At 40.1% G+C, this 27,257-nt stretch overlaps 1 protein-coding gene across 32 annotated transcripts in view; it reads right to left on the bottom strand.

The window, feature by feature from the left end:
* DMD (dystrophin) overlaps positions 1–27,257 on the bottom strand; it is a 2,010,563-nt gene that overhangs the window by 266,779 nt on the left and 1,716,527 nt on the right. For all 32 annotated transcript variants that reach the window (XM_065590838.1, XM_065590858.1, XM_065590878.1 and 29 more), the window contains 2 exons: positions 24,628–24,748; positions 23,488–23,756 (listed from right to left, as the gene is read on the bottom strand). In XM_065590838.1, coding sequence (XP_065446910.1) covers positions 23,488–23,756; positions 24,628–24,748 — 390 coding nt within the window. The remainder of the gene's footprint in view (positions 1–23,487; positions 23,757–24,627; positions 24,749–27,257) is intronic.

Below are 27,257 nucleotides of genomic sequence, written 5' to 3'. Positions count from 1 at the left end.
TGTAACAAGGTCATGCTGTGGGCTGGAGTACAGACCATGAATCTCACCTTTTTGATGGTACTACACATTGTCAGTGTATCTGCAAGATGTTATATGTCACTTTGCAAATCTCATGCTTTTTCTTGCAGATTAAATTGCTTTTGCTTTGACTATCCCCTTGAAAACTAGTGAGCACCTTGCCAAATATTTTTTCATAAAAACAAACCTTTCAATAAAAATCCCACAATTTGTTGAAAAATTAATACAGTTTTTGAAAATGTCTCTTTCCCCCATTGCCACTATTTTTCCATGTGCTGTGTTCGGTTTCATTTTAATTAGCAGTCCCTAAAATATGGAAGAACACTGCACTCTTCTCTGGAACATCGCCCAGCATTCAGCAGGCAGTCAAATATAAAGACCTACATCCACCAAAGGGAGTTGGCATTTATTGACTGCATGAAAAGGATATTTTTGTCCATGTTTTATGAACGAGTTTTTTGAAATTTGAAAAGAAATTCATGAGTCACTTGGGTGGGAGTGGAAATAAATAGTAAATGAGCTTATTTCAATAAGAATAGACCCTTTATATACTTGCCAGCTTTGGGGAGCTTCCATCATGAAGCCCTTGACTGGAAATGCAGGAAGTAATAGTAACTATACAATTCACATTTTCAATTTCTTAACCCCTCTTTCCCCCAGCCACATGTGCATCAACTTGATAACAAGTCAAATACAGCATTCATGAATCCAACTCAAATCCCATTGTAACTTTTGATCCACTAGTGTTAGTGGAATTGTGTGGCTAAATCCCCATGCCACTTTGAAAATATATGGTGAAGACGAAGCTATGGCATCTTCTCCAAGGAATGCTTGTTCCTCACACGCAAAGCTATATTAAAATAAAATGTTACCCTTGATATGTATTGAAAGGATCATTTTTTCTGCTATCTTGCATTGTCAATGCTATGTCAAAATTGTTTGCCTCTTATTTTAGGCACCAATTCAGGAAAGCATTCTTCTTCAGGACAACACTCATAATGTGCTTATGTGCTGCGCTGAATAGGGATGCTTAAGTGCTTTCTCAAAGTAGGGACCCAAATATCCAATTCTGTGATTGGTGTGCAACTATCATGCCAAATGCTCTGTATATTTGCACAAAAAAATGGTAGGGGTGGGTATTTGTTAAGTTCTCACACACCCCTCAGCAAGACTGGGGCTCATTGATAACCATCTTTTCCTGGAAAATTATATTAAAAAAATAACAGATGCAAATCTAATCATCACTGATTATTATTCATTATTGAAATGTTAATACATTATTGCCGATTCATAACATGAGTGGAAATGCAATCTTAGAAGAAAAGTTTGGATTCTTTACTTAAAAAGAAATTCAGCTTTCCCATTATTATTTTTAACTTCAGTTGCTGAAGACATACATAATTATCTGTTACTTTTCTGGCAAGTTTTGGAAAAGAAAAATATCTAGGGTCAGATTCATCTCTAGTGTAACTCCACTGAAGTCAGGAATTAATTTGGCCCCTAATGTATTCTTATGTCTTTGCTTAAATTCACAAATTGAGGAGAGCCCTGCAAGGTCACATGGCAGCAGTCATGATTTACCGTAAGTAGATCACAGGGTACTTCTACACTGCAATAAAAGACCTGAGCCAAGGCTAAAGCTGGCCTGGCTCAGATGACCAGGGCTCATGGGATATGGGCTGCATGGCTAAAAATTGCAGTGTAGACGTTCAGGCTCAGGCTGGAGTCCTGGCTCTGAAACCCTGAGAGGGGGGAAGTCTCACAGCCCAGGCTCCCGCCTGACCCCGAATGTCTGCACAGCAATTTGTAGCTCCCAGCCTGAGCCGTAGTCAACTAATCCGGGCTCTTTATTGCAGCATAGATGTATCCACAGTGTCCCCTTTCTGCCGAGTGTATTTGCTCTATGATCCTGAACCCACTGGAGCCAATGGCAAAGCTCCTTTTGAGTTAAAAAAAAATGGAGGATCAGATTCTATTAATAGTCTCATATACCTGTTTAAGACGACACACACAACGCTTAAATATGTAGGTAGATATGCAGCAATAGCCGCTGCCCCCTCCCCAGTCTCATACTGGAGATGGTGCATTAACACAAAAGAAGGACTATTATTCTTAATGTAGCTCAAATTTCCCCCACCAGCTCTGGGAAATTGGCCTCTCTCTTTCTCTCTCTCTCTCTATCAGATTCAGGTATGGCTGAGTAAAATTGCCAATCATTTAAACATTTTAAAATACCTGAATCTAATTACTTTGTGGATTAATCTGTTTTTCCTCATTTTTATACTGTACCAACTATTCCAGCTATTATGTATTTTTCTTTAAAACTATGTAATTGGACCCTGAAAAACACTAGAGAATTAATCACAAAGCAAAGGTTTGTATTTATAGCAACAGGTTACACAAATGTTCAGAGATACTCTCCTTTCCAGAAGAGCTCATTTCTACAACTCAGACCCCACACAATCCTACTCTCTTCCTAATGATCTCCCTCAAAACAAAAGAAAAACCCACAATAACTCATCCCTTAAACCTACATGAAACATTTGCAGACCACTACAAACCTTCTCTAGCTTTCTAGCAATGGTATTAAGCATGTAGATGATTCATAACTAAGCTTTTTATGGGTCTTTAAACTTTCATGGAGAGATGAGCTAAATACCATGTTATGATTTGAAATGATTTATGCTCACCAATAAACCTTTCAAAAGGCACCAACTTTAGGCTCCTGTGATAACTATAGGCCACTTTGTACAACTCTTACTTTTACTGATGAACACGTACTCACACAAGAAGTCTTATATACTCATTTGTATAAGTGCTCAGCGATGTGAGGAAAGGTCGCACAATCTAGTCTTACAGTCTTTCCAGTCAGAGAAATCTGAATCGCCGCTGATAAAATATGTAGTGAAAATGAAGATAAGAGAATCAAATTGCAATTAAAAAGAGAAAAAAGATTAATGGTTAATCATAAATTAGCAAGCGGTAGGTACTTTGGCTCTATGGAAGTGTTCAGAGATTAATCACTTATTTTTGTGGGTGGGTAATGTAGCTTTACATTACTGATGGATTTGTAGACACATTATAATTTCATAATCCTTATTTCATAATTATACCATGATGAGTAATGTTATTTGCACTTCCACCTTAACCATACATGTGTGAACACAATGCTTAAATTTATAAGGTCACTTTGCTTTCTTTTACTGTAATAATTCAGGGCCTGATCCTGCAACTTCTATACAGGAGCTAACTGTTGCTATTACTCACACGAATTGCCAGTACACATACATATTCACCTGGGACGGCTTTAAAGGACTATTCATGTGAATAAGGGTTCAGGAGAGCACTTCAAGAAATGGGGCCACGTTCTCTGGCCTGCCAAGATCATTTGTTCAGTGCAAAGTGGCCTTAAACTAGCTAGAGATTCCCAATGGAGGATTCCCCTCATGTAGGGGAAATGTTTGTCAGACAGCTCCCTTTACCAGCCACCCTCCCCATCCTTGGTGAAAGAGGGAAAAGGGGGCAGGGATCTTATGCCAGCAACACAAGGAACTAGGCTATGTCTATACTTAAAATGCTACAGTGGCACTCTTTAGTGGAGCCACTCACTACAATGATAGGAAGGGTTCTCCTGGCGCTGTAGTTAATCCACCTCCCCGAGAGGGGGTAGCTAGGTCAATGGAAGAATTATTCCACTGACTTAGCACTATATGCACCAGGGGTTAGGTTGGCATAGCTATGTTTCTCAGGGATGTGGATTTTTTACACCTCTGAGAGATGTAGCTATGCCAATGTAAATTTTCAGTGTAGACCAGCCCTGAGATGCAGCAGGACCCCTTCTGTGCAATAATTATGTGAAAGTTGGGCATCCCAGAATCAGGGAGCTGAAACTGGCTCCCTACACATGCCCTTCTCCATTATGGCTGAGATACACTCAGATGTAGTGGAGAATCAGGGCCATGGTCTTCAAGCAGGATAATATCCACTGCTCTGAAATCAGTCTCTCTCTCTCTCTCTTGCTCTCATAGTGTTGCCTCTTTTCAACCAGAGCAGCTAGTCAAATTTCAGGGCAGGGGATGTTCCCTTTGGGAGTAGAAAGCAGTAATAATCTGGTATTTTCTTTGATGCAATCTTGATTACTTACAAGGAATGTAAAAAGTCTTGTGTCTCTGAATACATAAGGAACCAAAAACAAAAGAATCAATTTCTTAGCTTATAGCCCCCAACCCTCTTTAGGCAACACAAACCCCAAATGCTCTCTCTTGCTTTTTCCAGGGTCACACTGTACTTACAAGTTCCTGCTTAGCTTTCCCATCTCACCCTCTTTCTCTGTTCTTAGTTTCTGAGTGTTCTGTCTCTCTTCCCCCCCACCACTTACCCAAAATTAGACTCAGCTAAAAAGCTCCTGAGCAGGTTCATACATACCTTTTGTCTTAGGTGAGGGTTTATGCTTATAGTAACATTAATTGAAGGGTGAGTTCACACCTATCAATCTCAATAGGGTTTTATCTCAACCTATAACAAAGTTTCACCTAGCTCATAAAAATATTTGAAAGTGGAATATGGGGAATGAAGTGCATTGTTGTATTCTATCTGTGACATAGTTTTACAACTCTCAATTTTTTCATTAAAACCGAGTCTGTTATTTCTGATAGGTTTAGTATCTAACAATTAAAGTCTCAGAATATCTTGACTCGTGGAGAAACCTGGGATTGTCAGCTTCCTGTGCAATATGCTACTCTTAGCTTCCTTTTAAACTGGGCACAGTATATTTATTTGATTCTAGTGCTACTGGGGACAGGCACTGTTGAAACAAAATGGATTTTAGATGATTTAATTTTCTGTCCTATATGCTGTTATAAACTCAGAAATGGTAAAGCAGAAATGCACCAGAGATGAATATAAATCCCCTTCTGTGAGCTGGGATAAAAATAGTTCAGATGGAAAATAGCTGAGAAGAAAGATGGCAAAATGCCTTTTAGTAGTTCCTTCTCCTTTCAGATGTCTGTAGTTACTGAAATATTTTTAAGTCTTTTCAAATGCTCTTTTCTTTCTAGAGATTTAAAAAATTACACTAAATATTTACCTAAATGTGTGTTTCTGGAATGTAAACTGTTCAATAATATAAATGAAATGAATATGTTAGTTCCACATATTCATTTTCAGCTTCTTCTCTCATCCTCCAAAAAAGAAGAAAAAGCAAAATTTGGAGTGGTGTGAAATTTAGAAGGAAAAAAAGGGATTTTGCTGGTTACAATGACAGGTGTTAGAAGCAGCACATTAATAGGGGTGTATAGCTTGAAATACATTTCACTTTGAGAGCACTATAGCTGTTATAAATCTCTTGGCATTTTTTATCAAGATTGTATATGCAATTCTGCATTCCCCCACCTCCCTGCATACATGCAGTCTATCCTACTGCCAAGTAATTATTCTAACATATCTGGGTACATCCATGCAGAAAAAAATCCAACCAGATTCAGCTCATATCTCATCCTGTTATGACAACTATAGCCATGAAATGGCCAAGCTTAGAGCTGTTCAAGTGCTAGTGAATAGCTTTTCACTGATTTATCCAGATAAATTAAAATGCCATCGCTGTTTGTTTGATCAAGAAGCCAGCCAAAATAAGGAAAAGATAGAGACTAGGAATTTCAAGTAATTTACCAGTCATTTGAAAATGTAGTTAGTAAGTTTACATATATTTATGCCAGGCACTCAGAAGAAATACTGGAGTCTTTGCAAAGGAAACTTCTCTAAATAATGACTTGACATCATTAAAATGGCTAGGAAGTTGTCCATTGACTTGAATAAGAGCAGGATCAAGCTCTAAGCTTTATTTTATTAAAAACTAATTCTTTCTTTTCAACAACTAATTGGTGTGGTTGGTACATGCATTAAACATATAACAATGCATATTTAATATATGCAAACATAAAAGTAACAAGTAATTTGTGTTTCTTTCCATAAACACTTTCAGGCAATAAAGACTCAGAGGAGTTATTACCCTGAGAAAATAGCTACTACAAAGTAAATCCCTGATATGTTGTAATGCAGTAGTACAGAGTTCTAAAGGCATTCTACCTACATGTAGTATTTCACAAACAAAAAAAGTAATTTAAAAACAGCAAGGTTGCAACAGCTGTATCATGATATTACAAAACACCTCAAGTTTCTAGGAATCAGCGAGCAGACATTTTATTCTGATTGCCAGAAGGAAAACTCAGAATTCTTTTCATGGCCACAGAAAAGCCAGGTCAGATTCCATTAAGACCTAACACATATTCTGACACTCAACCCACAGCAAGGCAATTTAGACAACAACCTTGTACACCTCTTCTTAACCTTTATAATAAAAAGTATGCAGAGACGAGGAACCTTAAAAGAAATATTTTATTCCCTCTCCAACCCAAAAGTTCAGGTTTAATACTTATTCAGTATATACCAGTACTCCTCTTCACTTTAATGCATACTAGTTTCATAATATTTATCATCATAATTGGCAGTCTTTGCAAGGAGGCTAAGAATTTAGAATTTCACTCAGTGATTTACAACTTATGGCTGACATTAAGCATATATAGCATTTAGAAAAACAAACAATCTTGTTTTAAATACTTCATGTAATGGAAACTCTACATTTGGTAATGTTTCAATGGCTAGTTAATTACTTTCAGTGTTAAAAGCATACACCCTATTCCAGTCTGAACTTTTCTATCTTCAACTATCAGCCATTTGCCCTTATTATAAAAACAACAAGGAGTCTGGTGGCACCTTAAAGACTAACAGATTTATTTGGGCATAAGCTTTCGTGAGTGAAGAAGTGAGGTTTTTACTCACGAAAGCTTATGCCCAAATAAATCTGTTAGTCTTTAAGGTGCCACCAGACTCCTTGTTGTTTTTGTAGATACAGACTAACACGGCTACCCCCTGATACTTGCCCTTATTATGCCTTTTGTTAGATTAAAGAGCTCTCTAGTATAAGACAGCTTCTCCCTGTGTATATTCTTACAGACTTTGATCAAGTCACCTCTTAAATTTCTCTTCAATAAACTAAATATATCGAGGTCTCTAAGTGTCTCTGTATAAGGTACATTTTCCAGTCCCTGTACCATAATTGCAGCTCTTCCCTGAATCGTCTCTAGTTTGTCACTATCGTATTTGAAGTGCAGACATCAGAATTGGAAATTCTGTTGCAGTAATGGTCTCACTAGTACTATATAGTGATAATACCACCTCTCTACTCCTCTGAGTTTCCTGTTTACACATCCAGTGACTCATTAACCCTTTCAGCTATAGCATTGCCCTGGGAATTTTATTAGGTATGAAGCCTCAACTATCCTCTTATACCAGGTTAGTATTGAAACATATTGTCAGGGCAGGGTGGGAAAGCTTGCCCTGCTGCTTCTATAGCATAACCTATTATCCATATAATAGGTTTTGATTCCAAGAGGAGCTGAACAACTCTATCATCCTAGTGAAAACAAAGAGTTCTGGGCTCTCGGTATCTCGAATAATCGAAGTCAACCAGAAGAAATGAAATTCTGAATCAAAAATAAAGTGAAGTGTCAACTGGAAGACTTCAGCTTTCTGACTCAGTTTCCCTATTTGTGAAATGGGGATAATAATGCATTCACCTCAACCTTAAGTGGAACTATGAGATTAATGAGATTAATTAGCTCGTGACTACACAGTGTTTTGAACATGTCAAGTACTACTAAACAGTAGTATAATAATATTGAACTGCATTATAGGTTAATCTGAAACTAAATATGTAATCCAACTCTATTAAATTTAAATACATATACATTAAAATGAGAGAAGATATAGCACAATGTGGCATTGGCTCAACTATCCCAAACAACCTAATGTTCATTCTACTCCCTACTTCATGCAGTCCCTGTGTGCCAGCATATGAGCTTGATAAATTGATTTTATTTCGCTCATTGACTTGTCTATGAAGTAGTAAAATCACCATTATGGAATCTGCATACTTGATAGGTACAACACCTAAATGGTCCCTCAGAGTCCACAATAATTACAAGAATAGGAGAGTCAGAATTGTAAAAAAGAATTCATTTTAAAACAATGTTTTGACAAGCTGTTTTCTTTGTGGAAAGAAAATTGCTTCACCACAGAAAACTATAAGCATTATTCCTCTCTTTTATGGTTATATTTTCACTTCTGGTATGTCCTTTTAATATACTTCAAAATGTCTCAGCAGCACTTGTCTCACACTTAGGTAACGGTATTTAATCAATACACCCCAAAGTTTTACATTGTTCTACCTAACTCAGCTTCCAAAGTTTTTGCACATGCATATACTCTAATCGCATTACCCCTATGGCCCATCAGTGTAACACAGAATCTCTGTCATAATTACTGTGTGATTATATATATTCTCTGTCTATGGCTTAGAAAAGGAAAAATTCCAATAAAACAGTCCCATATTAAAATAAAAATAGTGCTAATATAATCCACCACATAACATTTCCTCAGTATATTTTTGGGGAGTTAATATTTATCCTTTTAGGATGTTATGGGATAAATAGACATTTTAAAATGATTCACACGATTTTAATAGCATGACTCATTTAATGTCAATTAATCTCTGGTACCCATGAATGTTTCCTCTATGATTATCACAGTAGTACCTATATGGCCTGTACTCATATGCCAAATATCTGAATTCTATAGAACATTTACATGTCCAACAGAAGCCACATTAAAAGTCAGAGCTCCTGAGTGTACACCAGATATTATACTTAGACACTTTAATGCCAATGTTTAACATTTACTTCTAAAAGCTCAAATTCCACTGTTAATCCAGGTAAACCAATAAAAAAGCAAGCTTCTTTAAACTCATCTGGTCCTGGCCTCAGTGCTGAACTTTAGAGAGATAAAAAGACACACAGAATCTTTATATGGTATGAGTCAGTTCCCTTGGCATGCAAACAGAAACCGACATCAGAGATTACCAAGATTTTTAAGGGCCAGATTCTGCTGTCAAATGTCTATGTGGAGTTCTTTGAAATCAGCAGGATGTATCCATCCAAAGGAAAAATTTGGCTCTAAATTACATCTGATGATCTAATAATAGCATGTTCAACAAATGCAGGGTTGAAGCTAACAAAGCCTTAGTGTTTCACTGGTCACCTTTTTTCTTCTTCTTCTTCTAACCCGTTTTGGATTTTGTATTCCTAGCTCCTTACTGCAAGGGAGTGGTTAATATCATTATTTAGCCTACAGACCCTCAAACAGAATTAAATTAATTTAACTTAGAATAGCTGTTTTGGCTAGTATCAGAGCTGAAGGGCAAAAAGTTCCTTTCTTGAGTCAATTACCATATTTACGCACAATAATTCAATATTTAATAGGTAAGTGTTTATTTACAAATTAGTTTGTTTATTCATTGTCTTGCCAGGCTTTTCTTTAACATGGGAACTGCTGATCCAGAAAAGTCCAAAGCATGCTATCATACAGGAGGGAATGAAATAGAATGGAAAAGTCACTAGAAATAACAGTGAAATTAATCACACATTACATTAGTTATTGTAAGTCTAATTATTGCCAGGGTGCTAAGAGCTTTTGTATGGACATTTAGTTTTTTAAATGTTAAATCTAAATAAATATATAAATAATGCATGTGCCAAAAATCCACATATGCCCATAAGTGGGACTCATGCCATGTGCCAGGCCATATGTGGTACACAGGGGTGAACTTCACATTATCTGAACAGGCAAACAAATGTCACTAATTAATACTCTAGGGCAAAAATTATGTTAAAAGTGACAAAATGTATGAAATATTTTATTTTAAACACTAAACCACTACCGTGCAATCACCTGTAACCGTTATTTCTTTAATATTAAGCTGCTTATTCTCATTCTCCTCTCAGCTGAGCTTCAGTCAAACTAGTACCTCTCAGTAACACCTGAAGACTTGCCTCCTAAGAACCTTTATACAGAGCTGCCACTTACTGTGCTCTCATCAAAATGAAGCCCAATAATGGTATTAATGGCAGATATATAAATGTGAAAAATGCAATCGTTCCCTAGGTTCTTTTTTACAAAAATGTTTCTAGACTGCTGGTGGTTGCCACAACAGACCTGTAGAGCAACATACTCTTTGGTGATTCTCCATATAGAACAAATTAAAGAAAGCTGATTTCTGGTTGTCATTTGTTAGAGGGATAACATTAACATTCCTTTACAAAAATAATGATTTGTGTCCTCACAACTGATATAAATTAATGCATTTTTAATTTTATGGACTAGTCTGATTAGATTCCCTCCCTCTGGGGAAGGGATAGCTCAGTGGTTTGAGCATTGGCCTACTAAACCCTGGGTTGGGAGGTCAATCCTTGAGGGGGCCACTTAGGGATCTGGGGCAAATCAGTACTTGGTCCTGCTAGTGAAGGCAGGGGGCTGGGCTCAATGACCTTTCAGGGTCCCTTCCAGTTCAATGAGATTGGTATATCTCCATTTATTATAGATTTATTTAATTTCCCTTCCTGCCCAGTCACTTCTTTGTATTCCTAGGAAAATAAGGGATCGAAAGAGCTATATTATGCCACTGATTTTTTTTAATTGAAATCAATGAGGGTCTCTGCTTAAAATGGATTACATAATATGGTGAAAAAAATTACATAATTTAGCTTCCATTAACTGTTCATATTAAGCACAAGGATAGCACACCTACTGTATACTTGATGAGAAATGTGTAGCTTTGATGTTACAATAAAATTAAAACAATAATAATTTACATTATAGATATAACATTGCCTTAGTTACACTACAGCTTATTGCCACAAAATATTCTCCACCATTGTGATTATTTATGTAACAACAGCCCACAGCAGCTCAGCCTCCTAAGATTAAATTTACAACAGTCCCAAGTGTTAAATAACCGCCCCTCTAATGATGTTTCTTTTCATTTGAGAAATGAGTTTCTTTCACGAGCTGTTTGGATGAGACCAAAAGAGCACAAGGCAAAACTGAGCTTTTATCTCACACAAACTAATATCTCTTTAGTATCCTTATTATTATAAGCAGGTATGAATGTATTATGAAATATCCCCAAGGATTTTAAATACATTTTATATTTATAAAAAAGTAAACTTAAAGACAGGTTTCAGAGTAGCAGCCGTGTTAGTCTGTATCCGCAAAAAGAAGAACAGGAGTACTTGTGGCATCTTAGAGACTAACAAATTCTCTAAGGTACCACAAGTACTCCTGTTCTTCTTTAAACTTAAAGACAATCCCACCTGCCTCCAACAGTGACAACAGAGCAGTCTACTGAACATTTTGTTGAGTAAAATGACATCTCTTTATAGCTATGGGATGTCAGGCGGTTCAACTAATTAAGTGATCTGATTAGCTGAATATTCTTGGATGTTTTAGGAGACATGGTAACTGCACAGCCAGCTTAATTCAATAACAAATCCAGCATATTTCAGCTACTGCTTTCATGAGACTCAATCACAGTAAACACCCCAAAGCTCCAAATACACAAAGAGACATAATTAACATTACAAGTTCAATAATAAATAAAGACATCTTCACGGTCTCAAATTGTTCCAATGGATTTAGATATCCTAATGAGACTTCTGTCTTTAAACAAAGTTCATGTGTGTTCTATTTGGCAACACTGCTATTTTAGATGATTATTACCGTATATTGCTGATAAAGCAACAGCTGAAGAATATTAGTTATTGAAAAATCTCTCCTGATTTTATTGAACAGTGAAGAGATCATAATACATATTTATATTTAAAAACAAAGCCCTGTAAAATGTCATCATTTCATTTCCTCTAAATATTTGTTACTGGGAGAGGTCTGATCAAGTCCAAATGTATTCCATTCCTGCAAAAGTTGTTCTGAAGAGCATTACTAATTGTCTCACCAATTGTTTTTAGTTGGGTTTTGGAAAGCTGACAAACGAATTAGCAGAAAATGGCAATTCTACATGAATTAGCTTTTAAGACTCACTAAGAGGCCAGTGCAGAACTTAATAAGAGATATATTAAGGGAAGAAGGACAACTTAATTCAGATTGATTATAGACTTTGGTACAGACAGCTGGAGTTCAAATGAAACTGAAAAAGAACTTCTATACACTTCAAAGAATGCTAAGCAGATGTCTGAAATAATTATTGTAAGTTGCTTCTACGGAATCCAAAATCACTATAGCAATGAAATAGTAAACCAGTGTTCTATTTAAATTAGGAAAGGCTATTACTTTATTAATATTCTAAAAAGGAAACTAACATAATTGAAATGTGATCTTTAGAATTGCATGCAATTTAAGTTTGTTGCTTAACAGTATGACAACTTTTAATTAAGGATTTCAATATTTTCATTATCATTATTTTAATATTACTACATTAAGCTATGCTGTCTAGCTCATTATTTTTCTTTTTAATCTCTAATCAAATCATGATTTCTGCTGATTTCATATTCTATGCAGGGCCGGCTCTAGGCACCAGCAAAACAAGCTGATGCTTGGGGCGGCACATTTTTAGGGGCGGCATGGATGGCGCCAGAATGCCGCCCCTAAAAATGTGCCCCGGCCGCCCTAGCTCACCTCCGCTGCTGCTGCCACGGCGCGCAAAACAGCTGATTCGCGCGCCGCTACTCGCCCTCCCTCCCAGGCTCTCAAACCTGGGAAGGAGGGGGAGCAGCGGCGCGCGAATCAGCTGTTTCACGCGCCACGGCGGCTCGGGGTCTCCCCCTCCCTCCCAGGCTCTCAAACCTGGGAGGGGGGAGACTCCGAGTGGCCGCGGCGCGGCGCCGCTTCTCCCCCTCCCTCCTAGGCTTGAGAGCCTGGGGGGAGGAGGCAGGGCTGGGGATTTGGGGAAGGGGCGGAGTTGAGGCAGGGCCGGGGGTGAGGTAATTAAATAGGGGGGGGGGGGGCGGCCAAAATTGTTTTTGCTTTGGGCGGCAAAAATCCTAGAGCCGGCCCTGATTCTATGTATAACTATATATATCATATTTCTTTCTTTAAAATCTAGGAATAATAGCAGGGGGAATATCTGCAGTGAGATGGTTGACTCAGAAATAATGCTTGCAAGTTGCTAAAATATACTCCACTACACCAGCACTACCTCTGGAGCTGCTGAGACCCATCAGTGTGGGGAGTGTCTACAGTACTAAAGTACTGGAGCGTTTCAACTGTAGACAAGCCCTTACAGAATCCTTTGGTACTCTGGCTTGCATGCTAAAAAATGTAGCAATTTACTAAAAATTTTCCCTCCAAATTCTACTAGTCAAAAACCACCGACCTTTTATGCTGCCACAAAAAAAATAAAGAAATATATAAATAAAAATCCCAAAGTTGTTTCCTGTTGTAGACCTGCAAACTCCCAAAAAAGAGGGGGCATTGCTCTGGAATAACAAGAGAGGAATCTAGGAATACCAAAGAACAATGGATACTATCATGGAAAATCAAAGTAAGTTACCTCAGATCCTGAGAGTATGTTTATGCTGCTCTGAGCAGCAGTAATTTGTTATTGGACAAAGTTCACACCTCAGTGTGGGAACATGTAAATGTTTCTCTGGATGTCTAAGCATACAGGGCCCATCAGCAAATAAAGAAAGTAGATGGGACTTTCAAATGGCAGGAAGCTTGGAAGGGTTTGTGTAAATTTCCATATTCCATGACCCCTTTTTCACCAATTCAGCCATATTTGTAGTATGCTATTTGTTGTATTTTGCCTGACAGAAGGGTCCAGATTCACTCCATGTTTCCCTAGTTTACACTGACAGAACCCTCACTCCAAGCACCTGGTAGCATAGAAATGGACAGGACCATGGTAGTAGCATTACAATCTAGCCCCAGTCCCTGCTTCAGCAGGGGTCTGGACTGGCCATTGCATCCCCAAAAGTGAGTAAGGCTGGCTGGTTAAGAGAGGAGCTGAGTAACCACCTCTCCCAAATAGCAACTTGGAAAATGGCTGCTATGCAGCTCTGATCAGATTTTAATATTGGCTTCCTCCTGTGGAATACCACTCCTGCCATCCTCCTTTGACTGCAGAGATGCATGTGTCCTAATATCCATAGTTTTCTAATCATATTCATGTGTGATTCTAGTTATGCCCATAGACAATTCTTACCTTCCTCCCCCAAAAAATTATTTCTCCCCTCATGACAAAATGCATGATTATGTATTAACTTAGAGCTTGTCTACACTACAGGCTGGATTGACAGGCAGCGATCGATCCAGTGGGGATCGATTTATTGTGTCTAGTATAGATGCGATAAATCGACTGCCGATTGCTTGAGCATCGACTCCGGTACTCCACCTCAATGAGAGGCACAAGGGGAATTGACAGGAGAGCGTCTTCTGTCGACACACCTCAGTGAAGACACTGTGGTAAGTAGATCTAAGTATGTCGACTTCAGCTACGTTATTCATGTAGCTGAAGTTGTGCAACTTAGATCGATCCCCCGCGGTAGTGTAGACCAGCCCTGTGATAACTGAGTTTGCGGGTAAATACTTCCTGCACCTTTACACTATAAAACACTGAGTATGGCCCTGAATTCCCAGAAATAATTTTATTCTAAGAACCCACATTGTAGGCACCTCTCAGCACAAACCACTGCATAACAGAACCATACAGTGACTACTTTACTGAAACCATCCCATCTTTGCCTTTTACATTAAGGACTGCACCACTGCAGCACAGCTGCCTCTCAGCAGCAGTTGTACCAGAATGACTAATTGTCAAATACATCAGACTTTTATGAGTAGTGTATTCTCTTCCAGCTTCCCTTAGTTCAGAACAGAATCAGGTCACTGATGTTTAATTCCCATAGCTTCTGAATTTTTTTTAATTTTTTTTTACAAACTTCTAAATTGCATGCAATAATTCAATGACAGTTTAAGCTCACTGTGGTACACAATGTGACTTTTTATTTATCAAAGTCTATTTATTTTCTTTCTCTGATGATAAAAACAGCACAGCTAAGGTTTAGCAAATTCTTTTAAGGAAGGTCTTGCTTTTACCTCAGTTAGAGGAGGGATGCCCAAAGGATAAGGAGATCAAATGGATACAGAAAGTTATTTAGGAGCAGCTGATAAGCAGTTCAATACACGTCTCACCTGCAGAGATCCGAGTGCAAATTCTGCTCAGTTCACAAATAAAAAGGAAGACAATCTCTAGCAAACATGTCTCAGAAGTTAGCCACAATTGTCAGTCACTGCTTCAGAAAGACTGGACTAAGCAATATGTGATGCAGGCTTGGCTGCCAAGTTGAGAAAACACACTTATACGATGGGCATGTCTGTATCTCGCTGGTGCTCTTTGCTTCACAATTTCATAATCACAATTTTCATCATTTTTAAAAGAAAATAGAGCACAGTTTATTTCAGAAAACAAGAAAACCTGGGTGGGTGCCAAAGGATGGAAGAAGACAAAAACAGACATGCACATGGATGCCTTAATGGCTCTTATTTGGCTAGAGGCTAATATTCCAGCAACATTTTAGTTTATTTGGTTTTACCTAATACCTGCTTGTATATAGTTTATTGTATACAGTTTAGTATAACACAAGTTTTACAAATAGCAGAGACAAAAAGCTTTGAAAGTAAACCTAAACTTTCCAAGGAGTTTCTTTACATTAAGAATTTTAAAAACAATATTTTGAATCCAATATGCGAGTTTCCTGCTATAAAGATACTTAATTCAAATGTTTAAAAAAAGTGAAGATGCAACAGCTAAAACCAGTTTAAGATGTCTTGATAGTTTTCAAAGTAAGTTTACAAATAGATAGGAAAGCACTGGATTTATCTGACTAAATAGGAAGTTTTGACCATTGTTTCACAGTTAGCTATCCCCAAATTGCTCTCTCTCTCTGAGCTGATAGAGGAGAACAAAGCACTCCTCTACAGAATGGAGTTACTTGAAACAGAACTATCCTTCAGTTGGGTGGGCATTCCTGAGCTGGTGACACTGGAGACAGATAGTTTCATTTGGAACTGAAGTGGCCTTTGGCACCATTCTCTTGGTCTTGCCTGAAAACTTTCAGATAAGAGATCTATCTCCCCAGGGTTTCTTAAGACTGTGCTGTTAATTTGCTTACAGCTGACAGCTGAATTGCTGGTGATTGACCTGAAGGCATATCCCTGGTATAAGTATCAACAGTGCAGCCCATTCACAATAGCCTGTTGTTTTGGGTGTAATATCCAATACACTAATGCAGTAAACAACATTGCAGCTGCACTGCCTTTTCAAAAGGCTTTCTGGGAGCCTATGGGGATTATGGGAGAAACTGTCAAACTCCCATAATTCCCAGGGGGAAATCCCATAAATCCCCCTGGATCTGGCACTATTTCCTAGTTCTTTTTTCTAAATGGAAGCCTTTTTCTGCAGTAAAAGGTCTCAGAGGGAACTCTGAAAAGCAGTGACAAGGCAGCACTGGCATGACAATGGAGTATGTGTGAAAAGCCAGAGAGCAAGCTGAGTAGTTCATTAATGTTCAAAGACAGCAGTATGCTGTATTTTCTGATGACGTTCAGCACATGGAGGTAGAGTGACCAGATCACCCAAGACAAATATCGGGATGCGGGGGGAGGGGGAGGTGACGCGGGGGGGGGGGGGGGGCGGGGCCAAAAAAAAAAAAAACCTTCCTCCGCAAGTGCTGGAGGGAGGCCCGGGAGACTCAGGGGAAGCGCGGGGCCGGGGTGAGTAACAGTCCGGCCTGGCCCCGAGCAGGCAGGACTCAGTTGGGTGGTAGGGAGAGGAGGGGGGCGGCCCGCGGGGCCAGGCGGCGGCTGTTCTCCCCCCCGGGCAGCGGGACTCGGGAGCAGCCGCTGCTGCAGCTCCCACTGCCGCGGGGGCAGGAAGCGGCCATGGCGCTTGGCGGCTGCAGCTCTGGCGCCTCCGAACCCCCCGAGCCGGGGCCTGCTGCGGGGACCCAGTAGCGCGTACGCTGCGCCCAGCCCAACCCCTGGCCAGTCGCGTCTGGGCTGCTGCCCAGCTGGTGCTATCGCGCGGCGGCCCCGGAGTGGGGGCAGCAGGCCCCAGCCCCCCCGTCCCGCAGGGGAACGAACGGGGCTGGGCTGCCGATGCCTCCGCCCCGGGGCCGCCGCGGGATAGCACCAGCTGGGCAGCAGCCCAGACGCGACTGGCCAGGGGCTGGGCCCAGCGTACGCGCTGCTGGGTCCCCTGCAGCAGGCCCCGGCTCGGGGGGTTCGGAGGCGCCGCAGCCGCGGAGCGCCATGGCCGCTTCCTCCCCCGCGGCAGTGGGAGCTGCAGCAGCGGCTGCTCCCGAGTCCCGCTGCCCGGGGGGACAACAATAGCCGCCGCCTGGCCCCGCGGGCCGCCCCCCTCCTCTCCCAACCACCCAACTGAGTCCTGCCTGCTCGGGGCCAGGCCGGACTGTTACTCACCCCGGCCCCGCGCTTCCCCTGCGTCTCCCGGGCCTCCCTCCAGCGCTTGTGGAGGGAGGGGGAATGGTGAGCCCGGGGAAGAGGCGGGGATTCAGGGAGGGAGCCAATCGGGGGAGGAGGGGGCGGAGTCGGGGCGCGGGGTGTGTGTGTGTGAGCACTTCCGGCCTCTAGGCTCCGGGGCATTTCCTTGTTTGTCCAGTGTCCCGACCGCATGTCGGTCGGGACGCGGGACAAACAAGGAAATATCGGGACAGTCCCGATAAAATCGGGACGTCTGGTCACCCTACATGGAGGTGTTTTTATGTCTGAACCATGAACACTCTCTCTTGTTCTCAAGACATGAGATGAATAGCAGTGGCTGCATTAGCCTTAGGAAGGAGGCTTTTCTCTTGCTTTGCAGGAAGCTAGCCCCCAAACCTCACTGTGAGACTGAGAGCTCTCATTTCCATGAAAACGATTTTCATGGAAATCAACATGGGGAAGCCGGCTTCCCCAGAGAGTTATTGCTCAGTTGGGTACCAGCTGACATTTGGAAATCCCGCAGTGGGTGCTGTTCTGGTGGAGGTTTGAAAAGGAATGTACGTGACCTAGGTGGACACCTTGCCAGATATCACTTGGGATTCTTAGTCAGAAATGCACAGACTAAGAGATTCTTTCCCATACAATGAATCACTGGCAGAGAATACTGAAGGCCTCGTGAATAGAGCTGTGCAAGTAACTGATTTTTTAGTTTGTTCGCAGTTATGAAAAATAAGAAACAAATTAGTTTGGGTCAAATGGAAATCAACATTTTTTGGAATTAGCGGCAAATCAAAAAAAGTTGGAAAAATTTCATTTGGGGTTGAACAAAATTTCATTTGGGGTTGAACAAAAAGTTGAGTTTATTCGGGTAAGGACATTAAGGGCAAGCTTCCCAGAGGAGGAGAAGATGCTGATGCCACCTCTTCTAACATTTAGCACAATGGTTGGGGCACTCACCAGGAGCATGGGAGACCCAGGTTCAGTTCCCTGCTTGGGAGTAGGGACATAAACCCAGGTCTCCCCCACACCAGATGAGTGCCCTAACCATAGAGTCATAGAGTCATAGACTTTAAGGTCAGAAGGGACCATTATGATCGTCTAGTCTGACCTCCTGCACAACACAGGCCACAGAATCTCACCCACCCACTCCTGTAATAAACCCTAACCTATGTCTGAGCTACTGAAGTCCTCAAATCATGGTTTAAAGACTTTAAGGTGCAGAGAATCCTCCAGCAAGTGACCCATGCCCCACACTGCAGAGGAAGGCAAAAAACCCCAGGGCCTCTGCCAATCTGCCCTGGAGGAAAATTCTTTCCCGACCCCAAATATGGCGATCAGCTAAGCCCTGAGCATGTGGGCAAGACTCACCAGCCAGACACCCAGGAAAGAATTCTCTGTAGTAACTCAGATCCCACCGCATCTAACATCCCATCACAGGCCATGGGCATATTTACCGCTAATAGTCAAAGATCAATTAATTGCCAAAATTAGGCTATCCCATCATACCATCCCCTCCATAAACTTATCAAGCTTAGTTTTGAAGCCAGATATGTCTTTTGCCCCCACTGCTCCCCTTGGAAGGCTGTTCCAGAAAACACTTGCAACCCTTCCCAGCTTGGTGTCATCTGCAAATTTTACAAGTACTCTCTCCAATCCATTATCCAAACCATTAATGAAAATGTTGAAGAGTACCAGACCCAGGACAGACTCGTACAGGATTGCACTAACTATGTCCTCCCAGTTTGACAGCAAACCATTGATAACCTCTCTTTGAATACAATTTTTCAACCAGTTATTGATATTGGAAGATAAGACTAACATTCCTGTAGTACTACAAGAGGGACATAAGGATCTGATGAAAATCCCTGGGTGGGTTGATGACCTAGGGATAAAAATACCCACATTCTGGCTACACTACAGCTTCCACAGTTGCTACCATCAGTAGATCTGCTCTAGTGGTAAATTATACATCTGAATTTTGCCAGGGAAGAGAGCACTAAAGGTACTGATATTTCTCTTTTTTGGTTTGAGGTTCACCACCTGGCTATGGGGTATTCTGTATGGGTTTCTCCCAGTCTCTCCTGTTGAAGCTGTTCCACTTTGTATAAATAATTAAATAGTCATTGCAGAAGGTACTGGAACTTGGGTGTCCCCCCCACTCCCAGGTGAGTGCCCTAAGTGCCAGGCTATAGACCCATTCCCAGCCATTCTCTCTCTGGCCCAATGACTATTCAAGTTTTTTATACAAAGCAGAACAGCTTCAACTGGAGAGACAAAGAGACCCACCCCGGAATTTGGGAACCCCGTTGCTGCCATCCATTACATCCTGCACTTTCCCAAGAGTCACAGTCCTGTGTAGCAGGCAACGATTGATGGCCTTGCACACTTGCATGACAACAGCCACCACTGTCACTTTTCCAACTCCAAAATGATTCCCCAAGGACTGGTAGCAATTGGCATTCCACGTTTCCACAGTGTATTCGCCACGCGGTTCTCCGCCATCGGCACTGCTCTCATTTTGGTGTCCCTGAGATGAAGGGTTGGTGCGAGCTGGGCGCACAGATTAACGAACATGGGTGCATCCAGAAGTACTGCAGCCCACTTCTCATTATCCAAACCTGTGTTACAATACAATCTCACCAGTCAGTGCTTATTTCAGTGCCTCACTATCTGCAGTTACTCTGTGACCACAACCACCAACCTTGATTTGGTTCTTCCTATGTCCCACAGCAAAGTGTGCTCCATGAAATCATCATGTTCCCCATGGCTGCTCTTGCATCTCTGCAAGTATTGGATGATTGTTGCAAGCACAGGGTGCGCACTCATGACGACAGCATAGAGGTGCGCAGGCTCCACACTTCTGTCAGAGATGGCGGACCGCAACAAGTCACGCGGGGGTTCATTGGATTTTCAAAATAGGCATGAAAATGACGGGTTAGAGATGGCATTATGGGGTGGAGAAAGTTTCATGATGGGAGCTTGTAGTGCAGACATGTCCTTCATGCCTCACATGGGTCAATGCAGCCACAGGGATGCCACAGGAAATGGGGTAGGGGTTTGCAATGCTGCAGTTCACACCCAGGTTAGGCTGACCAGGGTACTAATCACCCAGATTAATTTGGCAATAAGGACTGGATGAAATTTTTACCCATGACATAATCTAGAATTCTGGCATTTGTTCAACACCACCTTGAATTTTCATACACAGATTTATGAATGTGTTCCTTTGTATATTTTTGATTTTTCTGATTTAGATAGTTTCCTTATATTTATTGAGTCATTTGAACTTCAGATATTGCACTATTAACCATTTTCCCATCAAAGTGACAGTATTTTTTCCTTTTGGATACTTAATGGATTTACTACTGTGCTTGAAAGGTATTTACATAACTGTGTAGTATTTTATGAGAGAAAAAACATGGTCTGTCCCATGAAGAGTCTTCTATTGTTGATACATTCTTTCTTCCCTCGGTATATAAAAATCAGTCTGAATCTCTTAACTTCTCTCCAATTCTTCTGATAGCTGATTAAATGGATACCAGAGATTAACTGCCCTGGTTTGGGTTTGGTTTTGCATACAGAGTAAAAGTCTGAGTTTGGCGAAGCCTAAACCATTCCAGTTTGTTATATATCCAAACTTCCTCAGATTGAAAAGAACAAAGCTGCTCTACTTTGCCCAGTAGAAATATAGTCTTAAAAAAGCCTTTTGTTTCTAATCTTCCTGCAATACTCTGTACTCCCCTGATAAAATGGATCCTGTACATAAATAAAACAAAAACCCAACAAACTGAGGCCTTGATCCTGCAATCTATTATGCATGTGTACACTTCAAGTCAATGGGGCTGCTCAGCTTAAAGTTAAGAATATGTGTAAGGCTTTGTCTACACTGGAAACTGAATGACGAAACTTTTGTCGTTCAGGGATGTGAAACCCCCATCCCCCTGAATGACGAAAGTTTTGCTGATGAAAAGCCGGTGTGAACAGTGCTTTGTCAGCAGGTGTGCTCTCCTGCTGGCAAAGCTACCACCGTTCGTTTGGGGTGGAAGTTTTTTGTCGGTGGGAGAGCAACTACACTGTGCGCCTATTAGCGGCACAGCCATGTCACTAAAAGGTGCGTAGGGTAAACAAAGCCTTAATGTTTGCAGGATCAGGACTGAAGGCTTCTTTGACCTAGCTCTAATGTTCATACTTTGTGTATGTTTAAATTGAAATGCAAACTTAAAGAATCCCTAAAGCTAGTACATCTTATATTTAGAAGAACTGCTTTTCTTGACTTATTTCTTCTTAAAACATATACTTAAAAAAATGTGAATTTTTAAAAATATATATTTAACTCAATATGTTAAACCAGAAGTTGGTCCAATAAACGATATTTAACTCACCCACCTTGTCTCTCTAATATCCTGGGACTAATACAGCTACAGCAAAACAGCAAACAATCATGCATTCCGTAATTTATGAAGATGGCTTTTAAACTGCAGACACAACTGGAGCTTTCTTACAGGTTATTTATGTTACAGACATGACTACATTGCCCAGCAAATGCTCACATCTATCTACTTTCACTATTTATGTAGAAATTCTATTTCCTTAGAGCAATAACAACACTCTAGGCAGTGCATTCTGAGGCAATTACTGCACTTCTCAGGTAGTTAACATTACTCAGCCTTTGGCCTAGTGCCTTGTACCACCACCCAAATAGTATTATTATCTCTTAGAAATGCACTGCCTGGAGTGCTATATATCTTACCTATGCTACAACTTTCACACAGGGTTTGAAATATTATCATTTACAAAGGATTTGAAATCCCATATGTGTGCACACACAGTTTTTCCATTTGCAGTTTAGCCAATGTTATAATAGAATAAAAAAAGTCATAATTAGGGCTAATATATAGGTTTCAAGTAGATCTTGTAAAGAATTTTTTGACAAAACTTTTTTTTGTTAGCAAATATCGACTCATACTTCTTAGTTTTGACTGAAATTTCATTGGGAAGGTTTCTCAGGTCAAGGATGGAATGTCTGGTCAAACCTAGAGAGAGAGCCACCGAAGTGGATAGAACACTCACCTGAGATGTGGATGACGCAGGTTCAAGCCCCTGCTCTGCCTAATTTAGTGAAAGGACTTGAATCTGGAATTCCCACCTCCCAAGTGAGTATCCTATCAAGTCAGTCTCTGCTGCTGGAGCTGTTTCACTTTGTATAAGTGGTTAAAAATTCATTAAGACACAAAATAGATGTCAGACCTTTTATTTGTTATCTATGATCTTAACAACAGAATCTTGCAGATTCTTCAAATTTCTTATATACTTAACCCTTATGGAAATCTTTTGCACTGGCTACAATTAATTTTTTCTGATTAATTGGCATTTTTTTCCTGTTATTTTTCATAATAAAGTTTTCTCTTCAACAGTTTGACAAATAATGTTCTACTGGAGAGCATTCTGCAAGTTGACCATTATTCCCAAGTATTTCATTTACAACAAAACAAAACAAAACCAAAAACCTAACTCACCAGATCTACTCATTAGGGAGGGCAGGTGAGGGAATACCCTCCCTGTGATGACATCATGGGGGCAGGAGGGGGGAAGGAAAAAAAATATTTTTTTAAATCAGTTTAATCTAATGTGGAGCTACAAACACAATTATACAATCTTAATTGTATGGTTACATGACTACAATGCAGGGTAGAATTAAGTTTGTTTGGGTGCCCTAATTGTGCAATTCCATACCTTAACATGTCTGGATTTATTTTAAATTTAATCTTAATACTAATTTCCCTGGGTTAATAGTATCTATGATGGGGATAATTAGACATCCCTATATTTTTGCCATAAATTACTGATGTATACTTTTAATTGGAACTCCATGTTAACATTGATTTTACTAGGGAATTAGATCATTCTTTAAATGCTGCAATTCTTTAAAATCGGCCAACACTTCATTTTAAAAGTTGTTTCTTGATTGAGGAGGGCAATCATGCAGGGAGAATAACCATCAAAACAAGATCAATTACATTTTCCTCCCACAAATGTTGAAGAGTAGAAGCCCACTGATACCTTGACTTTTTCTAGGTAATCCTGCAGAGAGTCAATTAGCAGATCCCCCACCGGCTGCCAGGAACCCTTGGTCACTTCAGCTTGGCGCAACTTCAGGTCCAGTTCATCCATTGCCTCCTGGAGCTCCTGCAGTTTTTCAAGAGTCTCGTCTATTTTCTTTTGCCAGTCAGTAGAATGCAGGTTCAGTTTATCCCATTCAGTTTTGACCTCATCTGCCTGTCTTCGGAGGAGTTTGGTTACATTCTGGGCCCTTTCTTCAGGAGACAGCTCTAAATGTGAAGTTCAACAGGCCGTTAGAGCACACTCTATCTTATAAGGAAAATGACAACTATCAGGGCAAGACTGAAATGTTCAAAAGCACAGCAAGAAAACTCTTCATAACCAGAGACATCTATCAAATATACTTTATTAATGTACAATCATTTGGGGTCCCTCAACAAATCCTAGTCCTATTATATATCATGGTGTAATAATTTTCTAAGGATTCAGTTAGGGGCTCATATTCCACAAAGAACTTAGGTGCATGCTTACATTTCAAATGCACTTGAGCGTGTCTTTAAGTCCATTCTCATTCAGCAAAGCACTTGTGAAAATACTTAAATTTAAGCATGTGCTTAAGTCTCCCTGAAAGTTAAGAACATGTTTAAGAGCTTTGCTGAACTGGATCCACAAGAATCAAGCAAAGATCTTGAGTTGTACCTGGCACACACACAGTTTCTATTTCAGCAATCTGCTTTTTCCTAGAGCATTTTATACTAAATTTTGATCCAAATAAATTTCAGGATGGTTAGCTGTAATTTTTTTTTGGTTAGCTTTTCAAATTGGAATGGATTTCCCATCTGTAAGAGGTGAACTACTGGAATTTATGAACCACAAATTGGTCTATAAGTTATGCATCCACACAAGAGGTTTTGAGCTCTTCACAGTGTTTCTTTTAAATATGCACATTTATTTTATAGTGTGCAGAAGGACTGCTAAGTCCTGGTTTCAGCTATCCTTTTTTTAGTTCAGGTTATGAAATAGTGAAATGCAGCTTGGAGTATATAAGAGCTGCCCTGACAGTGGCAGTAAGAATTTATGGTCTTTCAATCTTCACTGATCTTTCTATCAATATGTTATTACAGTTCTACATTCAATTACCTCTAGGCTCCTGGTAGAGCTTCTCCAGTCCCTCCAGAGGCTGCTCTGCCAGGAACACTCGTACTGTTTCAAGTGCACTCATGATAACAGGTTCTTTAGTTTTCAACTCCCTCTTGAAGGCCTGCAAAGCGAAACAAACATAATGTAAATTGGGAATGTAAAGCCATATTAAATACTAGTCCTCGGTACTGTCAACTTTAGCATAAAATTTCCAACATCAACTTCAACCTGGATTACTACAAATAGGTGTCAAGAAGATGAGATAGAAGATCATTGTCAGCATTTGATTAAACAGAAACCACATTTGTTTTCTGAGGGGCCAATGAGCATTTAGTGTGTTGCAAAATGGAAGGGTGGTCTGATTAAGCTGTTCACTGTGTGAAGGGATCCCTTCTGTGACTAATGTCAGAGTCAAACTTTGAAAGCTAGCTGGAAGGGACAAGGCTTCAGCAGGCTTTGCAATGAACAGCTCTGGCACAGCTAATGCTGCCTGAGAGGCAAAAGATTTCCAGACTGTAATGGGAAATCCAAGGTGCTGCACAGCTATCACTGTTGCTGTGTCAGAAAAAAGAAGTGCACTGATATTGCTACACTAATGCTTTATAATAAGTAGCAAATGGCTATTAGTTCTGAGGTACATTCAGTGTCATCACGTTAACCACCAGGTGCTCCTTTGCTACTGAGGTAGACCTAATAGATGCACAGCATGCTGAGCAAGCTCTTCTTATTCTTCCAGAATATGTCAAATGCATGCAGAGGAGAAAATCACCTTCCATTTTTAATTGAAGTCCAGAGGCCAATCTAGGAATACATGCTAGCATCAAGCCACGGCAGATTTCCCAATACTATCCCTGAGAGATTTATACAGAGATCAAGGGCAGAATATGGTCCTTGATATAGTAACAAAACTTTTAGCTATTTTTATCGTTATTTGTTAAAAGTCTTAGTTTTGCATTCAGCATCACTCAGTGGGAATATGTGGTCATCTTCTCGACCACTGTTATTTTGTCTTTTTTTTCTCTTCCTTTCTTTGCTTTTCTCTCCTTTTCCTATCTTCTCTCTGCATTTTCTTCCCTCCAACAACTTCCACTTCCACCACTCTTGTTTATCCCGTCTTTTAATGTGATCAGCCGTAAAGTAGTTAAGGTTGACATTAAAAAGTGCCATCATTAGGCTGCAGAGCTAACACCCAATCCAATGAGTGAGACGTAGTGGAGCACACATTTCTCCATAGCAGACTCAGGAACATTCCACTGGTTTACATTTGGAAGGTTTTCTTCACAAACATGAAAGCTAGAAACTTTGTGTTTGTTTCTTTTAAAGAACATTTTGATTACACAGAATCTGAATCTAACACGCAGGCCATGTAAATACATCTAGTGGGCTAGATCTGGAATATGGGCTGAGTGTTTGACACTGAATTACTGGTACTTTCCCTTTACTGAGTGTGTATTGTACTATACCTCTGAGCATTCACTGTGGTTTATTTAAAAGTTTTAACTGTCTTGGTTATAAACGAGAGCTTAATTTATAGAGTTCTTGTGTGGTATTTTGCTGTTGTAAAACACATGGAAAGTACTAGTGTAATTATTGCAAGGAGGAGAGCTATATGTCATGAGTGGCAAAAGCAAACATTACTTATGAAGGTTTTGCTTTTAGGTTAATAGGAAATACTTTTTACAAAGAATTATATGAGCTACTTGAACAATAAATTCAGTCAGAACCAGTTTTGATAATTTTAGGTTTCAGAGTAGCAGCCGTGTTAGTCTGTATCCGCAAAAAGAAGAACAGGAGTACTTGTGGCACCTTAGAGACTAACAAATTTATTAGAGCATAAGCTTTCGTGGACTACAGCCCACTTCTTCGGATGCATATCTTGCATATTTTGATAATGTGTTTAACTAAAATGATTAGAGGAATTAGTAAACAAAAAGCCCAGAAATTGAAGGTTAAAGTCATCAGCTGATTATACTGTGAACTACATTTGAAATTAAATGTCATAGAGCCCCCAAATGAACTCCTCCCATGACTATTAACGAGAGTGTCAGCTGCAGTTCATGATGAAAAAGTTGGCATGTTAACAATTCTGGGACATTTTTGTCAAATAAGTTAAGCACATGTACACAGTAGCTACTGTTTAAAGCTAAATAACTAACTACATTATTTTGTTTTTTTAAATACTTGAGAACTCCCAATGAATTGGATGAGAACTTATTGTAAGAGACTCTTGATCTTGAGATCAGTAAAATCATTTGAAGAATGTTGAGTCCCTTCTTGAAGTGCATGGCATATAGTCACTAAAGTTGAACTGCACAATGGACATCAACGGACTTAGGCTGTTCTCTGAATATACCACCATCCAAGTTGAGTCATTTAGAGGAATTTCTTGCTGATGCATCTCTATGATTTATGCTTACTCTAATGTTGACTATTTTAAGAATCTGACATTTTGATTTGTATGAGTGAGAAACAATGCTATTTTCCCTTTGTTTCATAAGTCTTTGTATCTGCTAACTGTAATGGCCAAATCAGCATGATGTGCAAGAGGAGGGAAGGACAAGTGAGGAAAAACTATTACGTTTATCTCTCACGTGGATCCCATTCCTGCTCATCCTATAGAAGGGTAAACC

Source organism: Chrysemys picta, chromosome 1 (assembly GCF_011386835.1).
Source record: "Chrysemys picta bellii isolate R12L10 chromosome 1, ASM1138683v2, whole genome shotgun sequence".
NCBI lineage: Eukaryota > Metazoa > Chordata > Testudines > Emydidae > Chrysemys > Chrysemys picta.
The sequence above is the reverse complement of the archived record's forward strand: the minus strand, read 5'-3'. Positions and strand labels throughout refer to the sequence as shown.